Raw genomic sequence first — 20,681 nt, 5'->3', positions numbered from 1 at the left:
GCCATATTTGCAAAGATCCTAATCCAACATACTAACAACATCCACAAATGAAATTCTGAACAGCATCTTGTGAGTTTTCTGAAGCAGGTGATGCCCATACTACACTTTGAGAAACAATGAAATGTTTATTGAACACCTAACACTGAGTTGCTCACCAGTCCCCTAGTCATATTTTGCTCTTGCCTCTCTCAGGAATGATCTTTCCTTTTCTCTGATAATGAAAACATTGCTTATTTTCTGAGATCTAGCTCAAATGCAAATTCCTAATCCATTTCTCCCATACCACATAGATGTAGTCTTTTCTACAGAATAAGCTATGGGATATTATCAGCACTGGGGTCTAAGTAAGTATTGAGTGATGATAGGGTCTTTACATCTGAGTCTGTGCCCTTCAGTTATGTTGACTATAAAGCCTGCAAATTGGGTTGACTAATAGAAAAGTAACAAACACTCAGCATCAGACTGGTCAGGATAGTAACTCAAACAACATAGAAACTGGACAGGAAAACTGGCAGCCATGTCAGGACCAATGATTGAGAATGAGAAGTAAACAGACAAAAATAGTTGTTCAGCTAGAAAACTGTACAAGTTCAGTAAGTAGAGGTAAAATGATAACATCTCAGTGATCTCAGGGAAAAAGATAACTATTAATAGTACACAACTGTCTTAATGAGTTTGTGTGGTTGGGTAGGTTATACAATAACAAGGAGAAAAGAAGGGGAAGAGGGAGCTAAGAGTAGAGATGGCAGTGACACTTGAGAAGGATGGAAGCCATAAATACAGTTAATTGGTGACAAAACAGAGATCTGAACCCACATCAACCTGGTTTATCTGTACTAGTGGATTTTCAAACCTTAATGTGATTTGGAATATAATTCAGGAGTTCTAGACCTGGGCCAAGGAATTAAAAAACATTATTAAAAAAAAAAAAAAACATTAAAAAGCATCTGCATTAAAAACACCCTTCTAGGTGCAAGAGGGCAGTGTGTAAGTCAGTCATACATAAGAATTAGTGAACTACTGTTGCTCAATTTGTTTGGGGCACTATTTATTTCTGTCCCTATTTCTACATCATCCTTTCAGAGATACCCAACTACTGAGTAAGCTGAAGCATTAAAAAGATAAATTCCCTAACCTCTTTCCTAACCTCTGTCCCTTTTGCCCCATTTTTCCAAAGGAAGAGTTTTTAAAATTAGAAACTCCTTTAAACTTCCCAAAGGATAAGGACAACTACCTTACTGAGACAGTTTGGTAGTGGTCTCTGCCAGGCATAGTAGTGAAGTCACTCAGTCGTGTCCGACTCTTTGCAACTCCATGGACTGTAGCCTACCAAGTTCCTCAGTCCATGGAATTCTCCAGGCAAGAATACTGGAGTGGGTTGTCATTTCTTTCTCCGGGGGATCTTCCCGACCCAGGAATGAAACCCGGGTCTCCCGCATTCCAGGCAGACGCTTTAACCTCTGAGCCACCAGGGAAGACTCCGCCAGGCATACTAGATCCCAAAACCTTAAGTAAGCTCATATTTATATGTTTACTTCATTAAAGTTAAACATCATCATCTTTGTCATTGTCACCTCTTATGTTTTATCAAGTGTCCATTGCATACTAGGCAGAGTATGAAGCATATCACATTTGCTCTTAATCTTCAAAAGAGATCTGTAAGGTTGATAGCATTATATTTGTTTGAGAAAAACAAAACAAAACAAAACAAAAAAAAACAGAGTCTCTGAAAGGAAAATGTTAAGTAACCTACTCAAGACAACCTCCAAGGTTTAAACCTTGGTGATTTAAACCACTACATGGCATATGAATTTTGTAGCCCATGGAAACCCAGATGTTTCATCACTACTTGTCAGCTCAAAAACATCTGCAGTAACTACTGGCATGAATCGTACATGGACACAAAAATTTTAAAGTCCAAAGTCCAGAATTAAAATCATTCCTGTTATTAAAACAGGCCTGGTAAGGCCCTACTACCAACCTTTGCAGTCATGACCAACTATTTGTGTGCCTCAAGATCCAGAAAGTTTTAATAATTTTAGACAGAGACAGGTTTGGGGAGTAAAAACATGAATAATTCCAGTTAAGTCTCATCTAAAAAAAATGAAATTTCCGTAAGACCTATTCCTATGTTAAATATCATGCATACTCTCACAGAAGAAAAGTTCTTCCATGTCACAGGCAGGAAAAAAACTTCGATGGAGAACATTTTGTCCTAATATAAATCTTAATATAATCAGCAATCACATCTACTGGCTATCTTTGGATATAAAACAATCTGAACAACATTGGAAGAAAAGAATAATTGAAATCTTTTTTTTCCCCTATTTGTTAAATGTATTCAATTGGAGGCTAATTACAGTATTGTAGTGGTTTTTGCCATCCATTGACATGAATCAGCCATGGCTGTACCTCTGTTCAACATCCTGAACCCTCCTCCCACGTCCCTCCGCATCCCATCCCTCTGGTTCATCCCAGTGTACCAGCCCAAAAAACACTGTCTCATGCATCAAACCTGGATTGGCGATGTGTTTCACATATGATAATATGTCTGTTACAGTGCTGTTCTCTCAAATCATCCCACCCTCACCTTCTCCCACAGAGTCCAAAAGACTGTTCTATACATATCCGTCTCTTTTGCTGACTCACATATAAGGTTATCATTACCATCATTCTAAATCCCATGTATATGTGTTAGTATACTGTATTGGTGTTTTTTTTTTTCTGACTTACTGAACTCTGGAAAATAGGCTCCAGTTTCATCCACCTCATTAGAACTGATTCAACTGTATTCTTTTTAATGGCTGACTAATATTTTGTTGGGTATATGAAACACAGCATTGACCATCTGGTGATGCCCATGTGTAGAGTCTTCTCTTGTGTTGTTGGAAGAGGGTGTTTGCTATGACCAGTGTGTTCTCTTGGCAAAGCTCTATTAGGCTTTGCCCTGCTTCATTCCGTATACCAAGGACAAATTTGCCTGTTACACCAGGTGTTTCTTGACTTCCTACATTTGCACTCCAGTCCCCTATAATGAAAAGGACATTTTTTTTGGATGTTAGTTCTAAAAGGTCTTGTAGGTCTTCATAGAACTGTTCAACTTCAGCTTTCTCAGCATTACTGGAGCATAGACTTGGATTACTGTGATATTGAATGGTTTGCCTTGGAAACGAACAGAGATCATTCTGTCGTTTATGAGATTGCATCCAAGTACAGCATTTCGGACTCCTTTGTTGACATGATGGCTACTCCAATTCTTCTAAGGGATCCCTGCCCACAGTAGTAGATATAATGGTCATGTGAGTTAAATTCACCAATTCCAGTCCATTTTAGTTCACTGATTCCTAGAATGTCGATGTTCACTCTTGCCATCTCCTGTTTGACTACTTCCAATTTGCCTTGATTCATGGACCTAACATTCCAGGTTCCTATGCAATACTGCTATTTAGAGCATCAGACCTTGCTTCTATCACCAGTCACATCCACAACTGGGTATTGTTTTTGCTTTGGCTCCATCCCTTCATTTTTCTGGAGTTATTTCTCCACTGATCTCCAGTAGCATATTGGGCACCTACTGACCTGGGGAGTTCCTCTTTTAGTATCCTATCATTTTGCCTTTGCATACTGTTCATGGGGTTCTCAAGGCAAGAATATTGAAGCAGTTTGCCATTCTCTTCTCCAGTGGACCACATTCTGTCAAACTGCTCAACCATGACCTGCCCGTCTTGGGTGGTCCCACATGGCATGGCTTAGTTTCACTGAGTTAGACAAGGCTGTGGTCCGTGTGATTAGACTGACTAGTTTTCTGTGATTATGCTTTGTGTGTGTGCCCTCTGATGCCTCTTGTAACACCTACCATATAGTTGGGTGTCTCTTACCTTGGACGTGAGGTATCTCTTCATGGCTGCTCCAGCAAAGTGCAGATGCTGCTCCTTACCATGGACGAGGGGAATCTCCTCACAGCAGCCCCTCCTGACCTTGAACGATCTACACATGGACATCACCAGTTGGGCAACACCGAAATCAGATTGATTATATTCTTTGCAGCCAAAGATGGACAGGCTCTATACAGTCAGCAAAAACAAGACCTAGAGATGACTGTGGCTCAGATCATGAACTACTTATTGCCAATTCACACTTAAATTGAAGAAAGTAGGGAAAACCACTAGACCATTCAGGTCTGGCCTAAATCAAATTCCATATGATTATACAGTGGAAGTAAGAGATATATTTAAAGGACTAGATCTGATAGATAGAGTGCCTGAAGAAATATGGACGGAGGTTCGTGACATTGAACAGGAAACAGTGAACAAGACCATTTCCATGGAAAAGAAATGAAAAAAAGCAAAATGGCTGTCTGGGGAGGCCTTACAAATAGCTGTGAAAATAAGAGAAGTTAAAAGCAAAGGAGAAAAGGAAAGATATAAGCAACAGAATGCAGAGTTCCAAAGAATACCAAGGAGAGATAGGAAAGCCTTCCTCAGCGATCAATGCAAAGAAATAGAGGAAAACAACAGAATGAGAAAGACTAGAGATCACTTCAAGAAAATTAGAGATACCAAGGGAATAGTTCATGCAAAGATAGGCTCGATAAAGGACAAAAATGGTATGGACCTAACAGAAGTAGAAGATATTAAGAAGAGATGGCAAGAATACACAGAAGAACTGTACAGAAAAGATCTTCATGACCCAGATAATCACGATAGTGTGATCACTCACCTAGAGCCAGATATCCTGGAATGTGAAGTCAAATGGGCTTTAGAAAGCATCACTACGAACAAAGCTAGTGAAGGTGATGGAATTCCAGTTGAGCTACTTCAAATCCTGCAAGATGATGCTGTGAAAGCACTGCAGACAATATGCCAGCAAATTTGGAGAACTCAGCAATGGCCACAGGACTGGAAAAGATCAGTTTTCATTCCAATCCCAAAGAAAGGCAATGCCAAAGAGTGCTCAAACTACCACACAATTGCACTCATCTAACATACTAGTAAAGTAATGCTCAAATTCTCCAAGCCAGGCTTCAGCAATATGTTAACCGTGAAATTCCTGATGTTCAAGCTGGTTTTAGAAAAGGCAGAGGAATCAGAGATCAAATTGTCAACATCTGCTGGATCATGGAAAAAGCAAGAGAGTTCCAGAAAAATATCTATTTCTGCTTTTTTTGACTATGTCAAAGCCTTTGACTGTGTGGATCACAATAAACTGTGGAAAATTCTGAAAGAGATGGGAATACCAGACCACCTGACCTGCCTCTTGAGAAACCTATATGCATGTCAGGAAGCAACAGTTAGAACTGGACATGAAACAACAGACTGGTTCCAAATAGGAAAATGAGTTCGTCAAGGCTGTATACTGTCACCTTGCTTATTTAACTTATATGCAGAGTACATCATGAGAAATGCTGCACTGGAAGAAACACAAGCTGGAATGAAGATTGCCGGGAGAAATATCAATAACCTCAGATATGCAGATGATACCACCCTTTTGGCAGAAAGTGAAGAGGAACTAAAAAGCCTCTTGATGAAAGAGAAAGTGGAGAGTGAAAAAGTTGGCTTAAAGCTGAACATTCAGAAAAGGAAGATCAAGGCATCTGGTCCCATCACTTCATGGGAAATAGATGGGAAACAGTAAAATCAGTGTCAGACTTAATTTTTGAGGGCTCCATAGTCACTGCAGATGGTGATTGCAGCCATGAAATTAAAAGACCCTTACTCCTTGGAAGGAAAGTTGTGACAAAATTAGATAGCATATTGAAAAGCAGAGACATTACTTTGCCAACAAAGTTCTGTCTAGTCAAGGCTATGGTTTTTCCAGTGGCCATGTATGGATGTGGAAATTGGACTGTGAAGAAAGCTGAGTGCCAAAGAATTGATGCTTTTCAACTGTGGTGTTGGGGAAGAGTCTTGAGAGTCCCTTGGACTGCAAAGAAATCCAACCAGTCCATTCTAAAGGATATCAGTCCTAGGTGTTCTTTGGAAGGACTGATGCTGAAGCTGAAACTCCAGTACTTTGGCCACCTCATGCGAAGAGTTGACTCATTGGAAAAGACTCTGATGCTGGGAGATATGGGGGCATGAGGAGAAGGCGACGACAGAGGATGAGATGGCTGGATGGCATCACAGACTCGATGGACAAGAGTTTGGGTGAACTCTGGGAGTTGGTGACGGACAGGGGGCCTGGCGTGCTGCAGTTTTGGGGGTCAGAAATTGTTGGACACGATTGAGGGACTGAACTGAACTGAAGTGAACCAGCAGTCTTATCAATTTGTGTGCTGATCAACATCTAGGCAGCTTCTATATCCTTGCTATTATAAAGAGTGTTGCAATGAACATTGAGGTACCCGTGTCTCCTTCAGTTCTGGTTTCCTTGGTTTGTATGACCAGCAGTTAGATTGCTCGGTCATATTGCAGTTCTATTTCCAGTTTTTTTTTTTTTGTTTTTTTTTTTGTTTGTTTTTTTTAGCAATCTCCACACTGTTCTTCATAGTGGCTGTACTAGTTTGCATTTCCACCAACACATCCTCTCCAGCATTTATTGCTTGTACACATTTGGATTGCAGCCATTCTGACAGGCATGATATGGTACCTCATTGTGGTTTTGATTTGCATTTCTTTGATAATGAGTGATGTTGAGGACCTTTTCGTGTGTTTGTTAGTAATCTGTATGTCTTCTTCAAAGAAATTTCTGTTTAGTTCTTTGGTACATTTTTTGATTGGGTCGTTTATTTTTCTGGAATTGATTTGCAGGTGTTGCTTGTATATTTTGAGATTATTCTTTGTCCGTTGCTTCGTTTGCGATGACCTTATCCCATTCTGGAGGCTGTCTTTTCACCTTGGTTATAGTTTCCTTTGTTGTGCAAAAGCTTTTAAGTTTAATTAGGTCCTTTGTTTATATTTGCTTATATTTCCATTACTCTGGGAGGTGGGTCATAGAGGATCCTGCTGTGATTTATGTCATAGAGTGTTTTGCTATGTTTTGCTCTAGAAGTTTTATATTTTCTGGTCTTACATTTAGATCTTTAATCCATTTTGTGTTTATTTTTGTGTATGGTGTTACAAAGTGTTCTAGTTTCATTCTTTTATAAATTGTTGACCGGTTTTCCCAGCGCCACTTGTTAAAGAGATTGTCTTTTCTCCATTGTATAGTCTTGCCTCCTTTGTCAAAGATAAGGTGTCCATAGGTGCGTGGATTTATATCTGGGCTTTCTATTTTGTTCCATTAATCTATATTTCTGCCTTTGTGCCAGTACCATACTGTCTTGATGATTGTGGCTTTGTAGTAGACCCTGAAGTCAGCCAGGTCGATTCCTCCAGTTCCATTCTTCTTTCTCAAGATTGCTTTGGCTATTCGAGGTTTTTTGTATTTCCATACAAATTGTGAAATTATTTGTTCTAGCTCTGTGAAAAATACCGTTGGTAGCTTGATAGTAACTGCATTGATTCTATAGATTGCTTTGGGTGGTATACTCATTTTCACTATATTGATTCTTCCAATCCATGAACATGGTATATTTCTCCATCTATTTGTGTCCTCTTCGATTTCTTTCATCAGTGTTTATGTTTTTTTGTATACAGGTCTTTTGTTTCTTTAGGTGAATCTCTTCCTAAGTATTTTATTCTTTTCATTGCAATGATGAACGAGTTGTTTTCTGAATTTCTCTTTCTGTTTTCTTATTGTTAGTGTATAGAGATGCAAGTGATTTCTGTGTGTTAATTTTATATTCTGCAACTTTACTATATTCATTGATTAGCTCTAGTAATTTTCTGGTGGAGTCTTCAGGGTTTTCTATGTAGAGGATCATGTCATCTGCAAACAGTGAGAGTTTTACATCTTCTTTTCCAATTTGGATTCCTTTTATTTCTTTTTCTGCTCTGATTGCTGTGGCCAAAACTTCCAAAACTATGTGGAATAGGAGTGGTGAGAGTGGGCACCCTTGTCTTGTTCCTTACTTTGGGGGAAATACTTTCAATTATTCACCATTGAGGATAATGTTTGCTGTGAGTTTGTCATATATAGCTTTTATTATGTTGAGGTATGTTCCTTCTACTCCTGCTTTCTGGAGGGTTTTATCATAAATGGATGTTGAATTTTGTCAAAGGCTTTCTCTGCATCTATTGAGATAATCATATGGTTTTTATCTTTCAATTTGTTAATATGGTGTATTACATTGATTGATTTGCAGATATTAAAGAATCCTTGCATCCCTGGGATAAAGCCCACTTGGTCATGATGTGTGATCTTTCTAATATGTTGTTGGATTCTGTTTGCTAGAATTTTGTTAAGGATTTTTGCATCTATATTCGTTAGTGATACTGGCCTTTAGTTTTCTTTTTTGTGTGTGTGGCATCTGTGTCTGGTTTTTGTATTAGGGTGATGGTGGCCTCATAGAATGAGTTTGGAAGTTTACCATTTACTAGAAGAGTTTGAGTGGGATAGGTGTTGGCTCCTCTTTAAATTTTTGGTAGAATTCAGCTGTGAAGCCATCTAGTTCTGAGCTTTGTTCATTATAAAATTTATGATTACAGTTTTAATTTCCATGCTTGTAATGGGTCTGTCAAGATTTTCTATTTCTTACTGGTTCGGTTTTGGAAAGTTATAATTTTCTAAGAATTTGTCCATTTCTTCCAAGTTGTTCATTGTTTGGCATATAATTGCTGATAGTAGTCTCTTATGATCCTTTGTATTTCTGTGATGTCTGTCATGATTTCTCCATTTTCATTTCCAATTTTGCTGATTTGATTCTTCTCCTTTTGTTTCTTGATGAGTCTGGCTAGTGGTTTCTCAATTTTGTTTATCTTCTCAAAAAACCAGCTTTTAGCTTATTGATTTTTGCTATGGTCTCTTTTGTTTCTTTTGCATTTATTTCTGCCCTAATTGTTAAGATTCCTTTCCTTCTACTAACCCTGGGGTTCTTCATTTCTTCCTTTTCTAGTTCCTTTAGGTGTAGAGTTAGGTTATTTATTAGACTTTTTTCTTGTTTCTTGAAGTAGGCCTGTATTGCTATGAACCTTCCCCTTAGTACTACTTTTACAGTGTCCCATAGGTTTTGGGTTGTTGTACTTTCATTTTAATTCTCCTCTATGCATATTTTGATTTCTTCTGTGATTTGTTGGTTATTCAGAAGTGTGTTGTTCAACCTCCATATTTTGGAATTTTTAGTAGCTTTTCCCTGTAATTGACATCTAATCTTACTGCAGGTGATCAGAAAAGATGCTTGGAGTGATTTCAACTTTTTTTGAATTTACCAAGGCTAGGTTTATGTCCCAGGATGTGATCTATCCTGGAGAAGGTTCCGTGTGCACTTAAGAGAAAGGTGAAATTCATTGTTTTGGGGTGAAATGTCCTATAGATATCAATTACGTCTAACTGGTCCATTGTATCATTTAAAGTTTGTGCTTGCTTGTTCATTTTCTCTTTACTTGATCTATCCATAGGTGTGAGTGGGGTATTAAAGTTTCCCACTATTATTGTGTTACTGTTAATGTCTCCTTTCATACTTGTTAGCATTTGCCTTACATATTGTGGTGCTCCTATACTGGGTGCATATATATTTATAATTGTTATATCTTCTTCTTGGATTGATCCTTTGATCATTATGTAGTGTACTTTTTTGTCTCTTTTCACAGCCTTTATTTTAAAGTCTATTTTCTCTGATATGAGTATTGCTACTCCCGCTTTCTTTTGGTCTCCATTTGCATGAAACGTATTTTTTCAGCCCTTCACTTTCAGTCTGTATGTGTCCCTTGTTTTGAGATGGTTCTCTTGTAGACAGCATATATAGGGGTCTTGTTTTTGTATCCATTCAGCCAGTCTTTGTCTTTTGGTTGGGGCATTCAAACAATTTACATTTAAGGTAATTATTGATAAGTATGATCCCGTCTCTATTTACTTTGTTATTTTAGGTTCTAGTTTATACACCCTTTCTGTGTTTCCTGTCTAGAGAAGATCCCTTAGCATTTGTTGAAGAGCTGGTTTGGTGGTGCTGAATTCTCTCAGCTTTTGATTGTCTGTAAAGGTTTTGATTTATCCTTCATATTTAAAAGACATCCTTGCTAGGTACAATAATCTGGGTTGTAGGTTTTTCTCTTTCATTACTTTAAGTATGTCCTGCCATCCCCTTCTGGCCTGAAGAGTTTCTATTGAAAGATCAGCTGTTATCCATATGGGAATACCCTTATGTGTTATTTGTTGCTTTTCCCTTGCTGCTTTTTATATTTGTTCTTTATGTTTGATCTTTGTTAATTTCATTAATATATGTCTTGGGGTGTTTCGCCTTGGGTTTATCCTGTTTGGGACACTCTGGGTTTCCTGGACGTGGATGACTATTTCCTTCTCCATTTTAGGGAAATTTTCAACTATTATCCGGAGAAGGCAATGGCACCCCCACTCCAGTACTCTTGCCTAGAAAGTCCCATGGATGGAGGAGCCTGGTGGGCTACAGTCCATGGGGTCGCTAAGAGTCAGACACGACTGAGTGACTTCACTTTCACTTTTCACTTTCATGCATTGGAGAAGGAAATGGCAACCCACTCCATTGTTTTTGCCTGGAGAGTCCCAGGGATGGGGGAGCCTGGTGGGCTGCCGTCTATGGGGCCGCACAGAGTCGGACACGACTGAAGCGACTTAGCAGCAGCAGTAGCAGTCAACTATTATCTCCTCAAGTATTTTCTCATGGCCTTCCTTTTTGTCTTCTTCTTCTGGTACTCCTATGATTCGAATTTTGGATCATTTAACATTGTCCCAGATGTCTCTGAGGTTGTCATTTCTTTTAATTATTTTTTTTCTTTTTTCCTCTCTGTTTCATTTATTTCTACCATTCTATCTTCTACCTCACTTATCTTGTCTTCTGCCTCCGTTATTTTATTGTTGGTTCCCTCCAAAGTATTTTTGATCTCATTTATTGCATTATTCGTTACTGATTGACTCTTTTCTATTTCTTCTAGGCCTTCTTAAACATTTCTTGCATCTTCTCAATCCTTGTCTCCAGGATATTTATCTGTAACTCCATTTTGTTTTCAAGATTTTGGATCATTTTTACTATTATTATTCTGAATTCTTTTTCAGGTAGACTCCCTATCTCCTCCTCTTTTATTTGGATTGGTGGGCATTTATCATGTTCCATTGCCTGCTGAGTATTTATCTGTCTTTTCATCTTGTTGAGATTGCTGTGTTTGGGGTGGCCCTTCTGTATTCTGGCAGTTTGTGGTTCCTCTTTATTGTGGAGGCTCCTTCCTGTGAGTGCAGTTGGATGAGTGGCTTATCAAACTTTCCTGGTTAGGAAAGCTTGCATTGGTGTTCTGGTGGGTGTAGCTGGATTTCTTCTCTTTGTAGTGCAATGAAGCGTCCAGTAGTGAGTTTTGAGATGTCTATGGGTGTTTTGTGACTTTGGGCAACCTGTATATTGGGCAACAGGGCTATGTTTCTGCATTGCTGGAGAATTTGCGTGGTATGTGTTGCTCTGGAACTTGTTAGCTCTTGAGTGGTGCTTGTTTTCAGTGTAGGTATGAAGACTTTTGGATGAGCTCTTATCCATTAATGTTCCCTGGAGACATGAATTCTCTGGTGTTCTCAGGTTTTGGACGTAAGCCTCCTGCCTCTGGCTTTCAGTCTTTTTCCTACAGTAGCCTCAAGACTTCTCCATCCATACAACACTGATGATAAAACATCTAGGTTAATGGTGAAAAGATTCTCCACAGTGAGGGACATCCACAGAGTTTCACAGAGTTACATGTAGAAGAGGAGGAGGAGGAGGGAGATAGAGGTGACCAGGAGGAGAAGAGGGGGAATCAAAAGGGAGAGAGGAATCTAGCCAGTAATCAATTCCCTATGTGCTCTCCACAGTCTGGAACACTCAGACAGGTTCATGGACTTACATAGAGAAGAGAAGAGGGAGGAAGGAGATAGAGGTGGCCAGAAGGAGAAAAGGGGGAATCAAAAGGAGAGAGACAGATCTAGCCAGTAATCAGTTCCCTAAGTGTTCTCCATAGCCAGTAACACACAAAGAGATTCACAGAATTGGGTAGAGAAGAGAAAGGGGAGGGAGGAAATAGAGGCAACCTGGTGGAGAAAAAGGAGAGTCAAAAGGGGGAGAGAGTAATCAAGCCAATAATCACACTCTTAAGTAAAAATGAGTACTGAAGATTGGATTCTTAAAGGTACAAAATTGATAACAAATACCAAAAAGCAAAGATTAAAAATCTAGAGCAGAGGTTAGACACTCAAAAATACAATATTAAAAAAAAAATCACAAAAAATTATAAGAAATATATATGAAGTTTGCTTAAAAAATAGGGTCATTTCCCCCCCAAAGTAATAGTAGGTTATAAAAACGAAAATTAAAAGAGTAACAGGGAACTTAAATGTAAAAAAAAAAAAAAAAAAAAATTTTTTTTTAAATTTAAAATTGATAATTGTAAAAAATATATCTAGGAATTTCTCTGGAGCTGTTGAGGGTAGTGTTGTGTCAGTTCAGTTTCAGATAGTTCCTTGTTCCAGCTTATACTTCTCAATATGTATAGGCCCCTTCCAATGTAGTCGGTGCTAACTACAGGGTTTTAATCCATTGCACCTGTCACTTCCAAAGCAATTCCCTCTGTTTATTTTGGCTTCTCCTGTTTGCAGGTCTCTTCAGTGTGTAATTACTGCCCTGACACAAGGCGGCTAAGGTGGTTACTTATTTAGGCTCATTTGTTCAGTTGTGGTGTGGGGAGGGAGGAACACTGCAAACAAATATAACTGGCGTGTGTGGGGAATACTCAGTGTCTCAGCCACATTGGGTTTTCCCCTGCTCACAGCGTGTGTGCCTTCCTAGTCTACACTGCTCAGGCTCCAGGTTGCTCTGTAGGGGAACTGTCTGAGGTGGGCCCTGGGTTGTGTGCACTTCCCAGGTCTAAGCCACTCAGGTTCAGGTTCTCATGTACTCCACAAAGGTGCAGACTTGGTTGGGCATGCGTTTTGTCCCCTTCCTAGGTCCGAGCAGCTCAGGCGACCAGGTGCCTGACTAGCACACTCTCCCCAGGTGGAGGGTGTGTCTTATTGCCTCCCCATCCCAGCCGCTCAGTTTCCTGGGTGTACAGCAGGTACGCCACCTCAGGTGTGCTGTGTGTCTCTTCTGGGGAGCTGATTTCTGGCTTCAACCCTCTTGGCAGATGTCAACCATCCAGAATCCCAGAAAGTCTTGGTTAACAACTGGGAGCTTGCTTGCAGTTTGGTAGAGGATGCCGTCTCTGGGGCCGAGATTGTCCCTTTTCAGCTCTGGCTGCTGCCCGCCTGCCTCCAGCAGAGAATGGGTCAGTCCATGGCCAGCTAGCTCTCCTCTGGTATTCTCTCAGTCCTTTGTTCTCTGAGCCAACTGGCAGTGCCTTAGTTTAGGGCTTTTCATGGCATAGATCTCTCTCTCTCTCTCTCTGACTATCCCAGAGTTTGGGTTGCTATCTCATGTTAGCTCACTCAGATTGCCCTCAGGGCATTCAGGCCCAGTCCTTACCCTAAGCAATGCAGCCCACACCTCCCTGTTCAGCCCCCGCTTGCTGGTAGCAGATGCGAGTGTCTGGGCTACTTCACTGCTGGGAGTTGCCATTAGGCACGTCATCTGTAGGTTTTATTTATTTATTTTTCCTCCCAGTTTTGTAGCCCTCTGAGATTCCAAAATTCCCCACAGACCCTCTGGTGAGAGGGTTTCGTGGTGTTTGGAAACTTCTCCTCTTTTAAGACTCCCTTCCCAGGGCAGGTCTCCATCTGTAACTCTTTTGTCTCTCTTTTTATCTTTTATATTTTGTCCTACCTCCTTTCAAAGACAAGGGGCTGCCTTTCTGGGTGTCTGGTGTCCTCTATCAGCGTTCAGAAGTTGTTTTATGGAATTTGCTCAGCATTCAAATGTTCTTTCAATGAATTTGTGGGGGAGAAAATGGTCTCCCCATCCTATTCCTCTGCCATCTTAGGACCGCCCCCAATAGAAGTCTTAAAAAAAAAAAAAAAAAAGTTACACTGAACTATCCATAAATGCACTTTGTAAAATTAATCAAAGACAACTAAAGAGAAAGTGAGGAAAACCATTTCCTTATACAAAATGCAGAATTGATTTTATAATGCATGTTTATTATTTTTAGCTAGTTAGCAAGTTAAGGTATTTCTACTTTGGTGGAATCTATTTGTTCAAGCTGGTTTTTAAAAAAGGCAGAGGAACCAGAGGTCAAATTGCCAACACCTGCTGGATCATCAAAAAAGCAAGAGAGTTCCAGAAAAACATATATTTCTGCTTTATTGACTATGCCAAAGCCTTTGTGTGGATCACAATAAACTGTGGAAAATTCTGAAAGAGATGAGAATAGCAGACCACCTGACCTGCCTCTTGAGAAACTTGTATGCAGATCAGGAAGCAACAGTTAGAACTGGACATGGAACAACAGACTGCTTTCAAATAGGAAAAGGAGTATGTCAAGGTTGTATATTGTCACCCTGCTTATTTAACTCATTATGAGAAACGCTGGGCTGGAGGAAGCACAAGCTGGAATCAAGATTGCCAGGAGAAATATCAATAACCTCAGATATGCAGATGACACCACCCTTATGGCAGAAAGTGAAGAGGAACTAAAAAGCCTCTTGATGAAAGTGAAAGAAGAGAGTGAAAATGTTGGCTTAAAGCTCAACATTCAGAAATCTAAGATCATGGCATCTGGTCCCATCACTTCATGGCAAATAGATGGGGAAACAGTGGAAGCAGTAGCTGACTTTGTCTTTTTGGGCTCCAAAATCACTGCAGATGGTGATTGCAGCCATGAAATTAAAAGACGCTTACTCCTTGGAAGGAAAGTTATGAACAACCTCGACAGCATATTAAAAAGCAGAGACATTGCCAAGAAAAGTCCGTCTAGTCATGGCTATGGTTTTTCCAGTAGTCATGTACGGATGTGAGAGTTGAACTATAAAGAAAGCTGAGAGCCGAAGAATTGATGCTTCTGAACTGTGTTGTTGGAGAAGACTCTTGAGAGTCCCTTGGACCAAAAGGAGATCCAACCATTTCCTCCTAAAGGAGATCATCCTGGGTTTTCTTTGGAAGGACTGATGTTGAAGCTGAAATTCCAATACTTTGGCCACCTGATGCAAAGAGCAGAGTCATTTGAAAAGGCCCTGATGCTGGGAAGGATTGAGGGCAGAAGGAGAAGTGGATGACAGAGGATGAGATGGGTGGATGGCATCACCAACTCAATGAGTTTGGGGAGGCTCTGGGAGTTGGTGATGGACAGGGAGGCCTGGCATGTCACACTTCACAGGGTTGCAAAGGGTGGGACACGATTGAACGACTGAACTAAACTGATTTGTAATGAGAAACTACTTCTTCACATGCAATTTGAGGAATTTAGAAAGAGTCAATCCCAAGACCACTGGTGTTTTTGTATCCTTCTGCAGATCACCTGTGGAAAACAGACTATTCTGGACCACAGAATGAGCCCAGGCAGCAGAGTTAAACATCAATAGTAAAGTCAACAAAAGATTAAATAATCTGTTGAATGACAAACTAGAACAATGCAAGCTTTTTCAACAGGATGTTCAAAAACAGAGGTAATTAATATGGGCCTGCCAACTGAGAAAGTACAAAAGCAAACAATTGCTATAATTTCTATGGACTTCAGGTTTACCAGTTTAAATTCACCCTTTCTTTACCAGCAATAACAGTATCTGACATCTGCCCTTCTTTTTAGATTAATGATAATGTAAAATCTTGTGTACAGAAACTAGCTCAGCAAATTTACTGCCTGTATGACCTAGGCCTAGTTATTCAAGCACTTTGAGATTAAGTTTTCCTCTATGTGAAATGGGCATAATACACCTGTTTCTTAGAGACATAGGGCTAAATGAGAAGATGAATGTAAAGTTCTTGGCTTTGAGCCTGAATCCTCAAAGGCACTCAATAAATAGGAAGTCTTTCCATACTCATGTCCTTTTTTCCTCCTACTCATTCTTCAGACTCAAGCTTTACCTTCCCTAGAATATATTTTAGGCACATTGATTTCTCTTTAATCTGAATTCTTATAGCAGTAGTTTCTGATCTGTGATCCAGAGATCACTGTGTGGAGGGAGAGTGAAAGGGAAGAATAGTTATTGCAAAGACCCTACAAATCTCTAAGTATACAAGGCAATTTCTAGAGACCAAGAAAATGTTTTGAAGTGTACAACTTTTTTCTAGTATGTATAGATACTGTTTTATAAATTAAAATACAAATTCATTTCAAAGTGCTACCAAATTCATGGTATTTTTGTTATTATTTATTTTTTAAATCAATGGATACCAAATATTCAACTAATGTTGTGGTGGATTTCCATAGTTATACTCTGAAAAAGCTGAATCCCACTACCAAGAGTCTCCATTGTTTATTTATTTTTTTTTTAATTTTTGGTTGTTCTGGGTCTTCCTTGCTGTGTGGGCATTTTCTCTAGTTGCAGTGCAAGGGCTTCTCACTGCAGAGGCTTCTCTTGTTGTGGACCATGAGCTCTAAGGCATGTGGGTTCAGTAGTTGTGGCTGTTGGACTCTAGAGCACAGACTCAACAGTTGTGGCCTACAGAATAGTTGTTCCTTGGCATGTGTGACCTTCCTGGACCAGGAACAGAACCAGTGTCCCCTGCACTGGCAGGCGGATTCTTTACCACTGAGCCACCAGGGAGGCTCCTCACATATCTCTATTGTTATATGACATTCTCCAGTTGTTTCAAGTAAGACTGGACAGGCTTGAAGGAAGTGAGATGCTCATCTCAAGTGAAAATTTAAGGGGCCCAAAAAAGCTCAATAATCAAGATAAATAACATTTTAAACACATTTTTAAAATAAAAATCAATGCAAAATTATATAATGAACAAAGTACCAAAATTTTAAGTAAAGACATGATCTGCCAGGGCCAGAATAGTGAGAAGGTAAATGAGATGAGTCAGACAAATATAGACTCAGATTCTTGTTCACAGGCTTATTGAGGATTTTACTCTGATTGTCTAAAGAAGAATAAAATATTGGGTCATTATTTTACAAGCAGGCGTCACATGTTCAATCCCTGGGTCGAGAAGATCATATGGAGAAGGAAATGGCAATCCACTCCAGTATTTTTGCATGGGAAATCCCAAGGACAGAGGATCCTGGTGGGCTACAGCCCATGGGGTTGTAAAAGAGTCAGATACAATTTAGCAACTAAACAAAAACAATCATTTTTAACCACATAGAGATATTTGAACATACATATATATTTAGCACCTACTACTTTGTCGACAAAGGTCTATCTAGTCAAAGCTATGGTTTCTCCCATAGTCATGTATGGATGTGAAAGTTGGACCATAAAGAAAGCTGAGCGTCGAAGAACTGATGCTTTTGAACTGCGGTGTTGGAGAAGACTCTTGAGAGTCCCTTGGACAGCAAGTAGGTCAACCAGTCAATCCTAAAGGATATCATTCTTGAGTATTCATTGGAAGGAATGATGTTGAAGCTGAAACTCCAATACTTTGGCTACCTGATGTGAAGAACTGACTCACTGGAAAAGACCCTGATACTGGGAAAGATTGAAGGCAGAAGGAGAAGTGGATGACAAAGGGTGAAATGGTTGGATGGCATCATTGACTCAATGGACATGAGTTTGAGCAATTCCTGGAGTTGGTGATGGACAGGAAAGTGGACAGGGAAGCAGATGGACAGAGAAGCAGTCCATGGAGTCACTAGGAGTTGGACAGGACTGAGTTACTGAACTGAACTGAACTCGTGCCCAGTACTATGCTAAGTACCACATGCATTCTCTCATTTAATTTCATTTGCTCATGCCCAGAGAATATTGCTACCACAATCTTATACTCAAAGCTGCCATTTTTACAACTGGGGTCCTTCTAATAGCTTGGCATTTGTCTTTATCTAACTGAGTTCCATATAGCATAATGCTCTGAAAGTTTATCATAGAGATATTACTGCTATAACCTATGGAAGCTAATAAGGTTGTGAAACCTTGTCATTTAGGAGTTTTTATGGAGATTTTATGTATTCATGGTTGATTAAATCATTGGCCATTGGTGACTGAATTAAATCTCTAGCCCTTCTCCCCTCCCAAGATATACATTATACACACACACACACACACACACATATAAATATATATAAAATACCATAATGTTATTCTAAAATTTAAATGAAAAGTCATTTAAAAAACTGCTAACACTTGAATTTTGCACAACTGGATATTCTCTTTTGAACTTACCTATACTTAACTTTGGAGAAGGAAATGGCAGCCCACTCCAGTATTCTTGCCTGGCAAACCCCATGGACAGAGGAGCCTGGTGGGCTACAGTCCATGTGGTTGCAGAGAGTTGGACATGACTTAGCAACTAAACAAAAACAATATTTAACTTTTCAGCAAAAATTTAACTAGTTCATCACAAAAACCAACAACGAAACACCATTTTACACATAGCAATTAAGTTGAACTGACAACTGCTAGCACTTGGTAAGAGTTATTAATAGGAGTTCCCTTTATAATCTGCTATAGTCACAAGTTGACTGCTCTCTAATAGAGGACAGAATCCTTTAGTACAATTTACTACTATTTTTAGATCCTTAGGTTCAGATAGAAAAGATTAATAAAAGGAAATGTCCAAAACTATAACCTATTTTCCTGTTATAAAAATGACAAAAGATGGATACTGATACCTTCAAAGGCTAACAATATATACAAAGTGAAATTCAACTCTCCTCATTAAAAAGAAAAGGCTAATGACACTACGCTTCATAGCTGTTTCAAAATGATAAAAGGAGTCAGTGATAAGTATTAGCTTGACTCCAAATTTACAAATAGAGCCTCATCTGCAAGTCTATCTTTTTAGATATATATCTGATGAAATGTATCATTCTTGTTGGCAGAAAACTGCTTTCCTAAAAGATCGAGTGAATAATACTTGTGTTCACAGGCTTCTACTAAAATAATATTTAAATCTATTTCTACATGAAAAATTTCCAAGGGCAATTCAACATGGTTTTTCTGGCTTCTCTTCCTAAAGAACCACCAGACCACTGACTAGTGAACATATTTGCCTTACTTCAACATATCAACATATTGTTCTAAAGAGCGTTTATCTGGTAGTTAGGTGACCTGGAATCTAGTCTCTGAGCTGAGTTGCAGTTCTTCATATATATATGTGAATCCCATGGACAGAGTAGCCTGGCAGGCTACAATACATACAGTTACACAGAGTCAGACACGACTGAAGGAATTTAGCATACATGCACACATATATATAAAAAAAGGAATTTTAAATTGCTAATTTCTAAGGACACTTTCTACCCTGCCATGTTGTCATTCCAAGAAGTTTTTAACAATCAGAGGATCAAGGTAGGGTAAGGGATGTGCAATTCTCTGAATCTCTACCTCCTCTAGGAACTAGTTGGAAGAGTAACCCTTTGCTTTATCTGAATAGTGTTATATAAAGAAGTATATGTTCTAGTGGCCACTCTAAATAAAAGCATTCTCTACTCAGTTTACATGAATGAAACTGTTGATGTTAGAAGTACAAACTCTTCAACCTAGTGTGAACTAATGAGTAACTTCAAGGAACCCATAATCTGATTTGGAGGAAAGTAACCACAGAAGACTCCTAGTATACTTTTGATATTAAGGCAAGTGAGAAAAATCAGACTTTCAACCCATCTGGCAAAAGTACAAATACAGGAATCCACAAGCTTTTCTTCATGTGTCAAGAGTCACTTTGGACCACACCTTATAGGGATGAAAGCACTCAGGGATATTATGCTGATAATAGTAGTGTCAAAAATGCTATCACCACTTTAAACTTACAGAAAGTTTTAGGAATTTTACCACTGTACTGTCAAGCCTCTATTTGCTTAAAAAGCAAATGAAATCAGTGTGGCTTTTAGAGACTTATCAAGACAGCAAATGAAACATAACTCATCTCTAAAGCAAAAGTGAAAACATTAGACAACTGATTTCCTTCAAGCTAGGAACTTGTCAACAGTCTCATCTGATGGCTTGTTCAAGAATTTTTGTACATTATCCACATAGATTCGAGTCCCAAGGGTTTTGCAAGCAATAAGACAAGCTCTCTGTTCTGAAATAGACCAGCAAAGTAAGGGAATTTGGTGGTGGGAAATGTACAGAAGAGAACATTTTGCTTGCTTTTAAGAAGAAAAGTAAAACAGAACTCTTAAATGAGATACTAATTGACTGCTTTAGCAATAGCTCTGGCAATTTCCTTCAGATCAAAATGAAATGTGGTACTTTAAAATCAATGTAATATCTTTTATTATTATTACATTATGCTAAAAAAATAAAAATAAAATCAATGTAATATCTAAAAATTTGCACCATGTTTTTAACCGGTGTAGGGAATCTAACAACCAAATACTCCAAGTTGGTCTTTGTCTCTCCACTTTTCATGATGGTATCTCTTATATAAAAGGTCCAAAGCAATGTTGTGATAGTTTTTACTGTAAGGTAACTATACTTAAATAAAAATTAATTTTAAAGAAGTCCAAAACATTCATTTAAGGAACAAATTTATAAATTTCCTCACAACAGGCATGAATGATCTGTAATAAAGGCAATGTTAAACCCAACTTTACATAAGAGAAACAAACTCGGTAAGTGACTTGGCCAAGAATATATGACTTATCAATGGCAGTGCTGGAAATTCGATTAAT

At 38.9% G+C, this 20,681-nt stretch overlaps 1 protein-coding gene across 4 annotated transcripts in view; it reads right to left on the bottom strand.

Annotated features, from left to right (window-relative positions):
- Positions 1–20,681, bottom strand: part of SH3BGRL (SH3 domain binding glutamate rich protein like) — a 121,133-nt gene that overhangs the window by 72,058 nt on the left and 28,394 nt on the right. Inside the window, exon 2 of one of the 4 annotated variants that reach the window (XM_086389884.1) lies at positions 3,879–3,987. The exons of the other annotated variants lie outside the window; for them this stretch is intronic. Coding sequence (XP_086246010.1) covers positions 3,879–3,902 — 24 coding nt within the window. The 5' untranslated portion in view covers positions 3,903–3,987. The remainder of the gene's footprint in view (positions 1–3,878; positions 3,988–20,681) is intronic. 4 annotated transcript variants of the gene reach the window in all.

Source organism: Bos grunniens, chromosome X (assembly GCF_055505025.1).
Source record: "Bos grunniens cultivar Pamir isolate PY7600 chromosome X, Bosgru_T2T1.0, whole genome shotgun sequence".
NCBI classification, from domain to species: Eukaryota; Metazoa; Chordata; class Mammalia; order Artiodactyla; family Bovidae; genus Bos; species Bos grunniens.
This window is presented reverse-complemented; position numbering and strand designations above follow the sequence as displayed.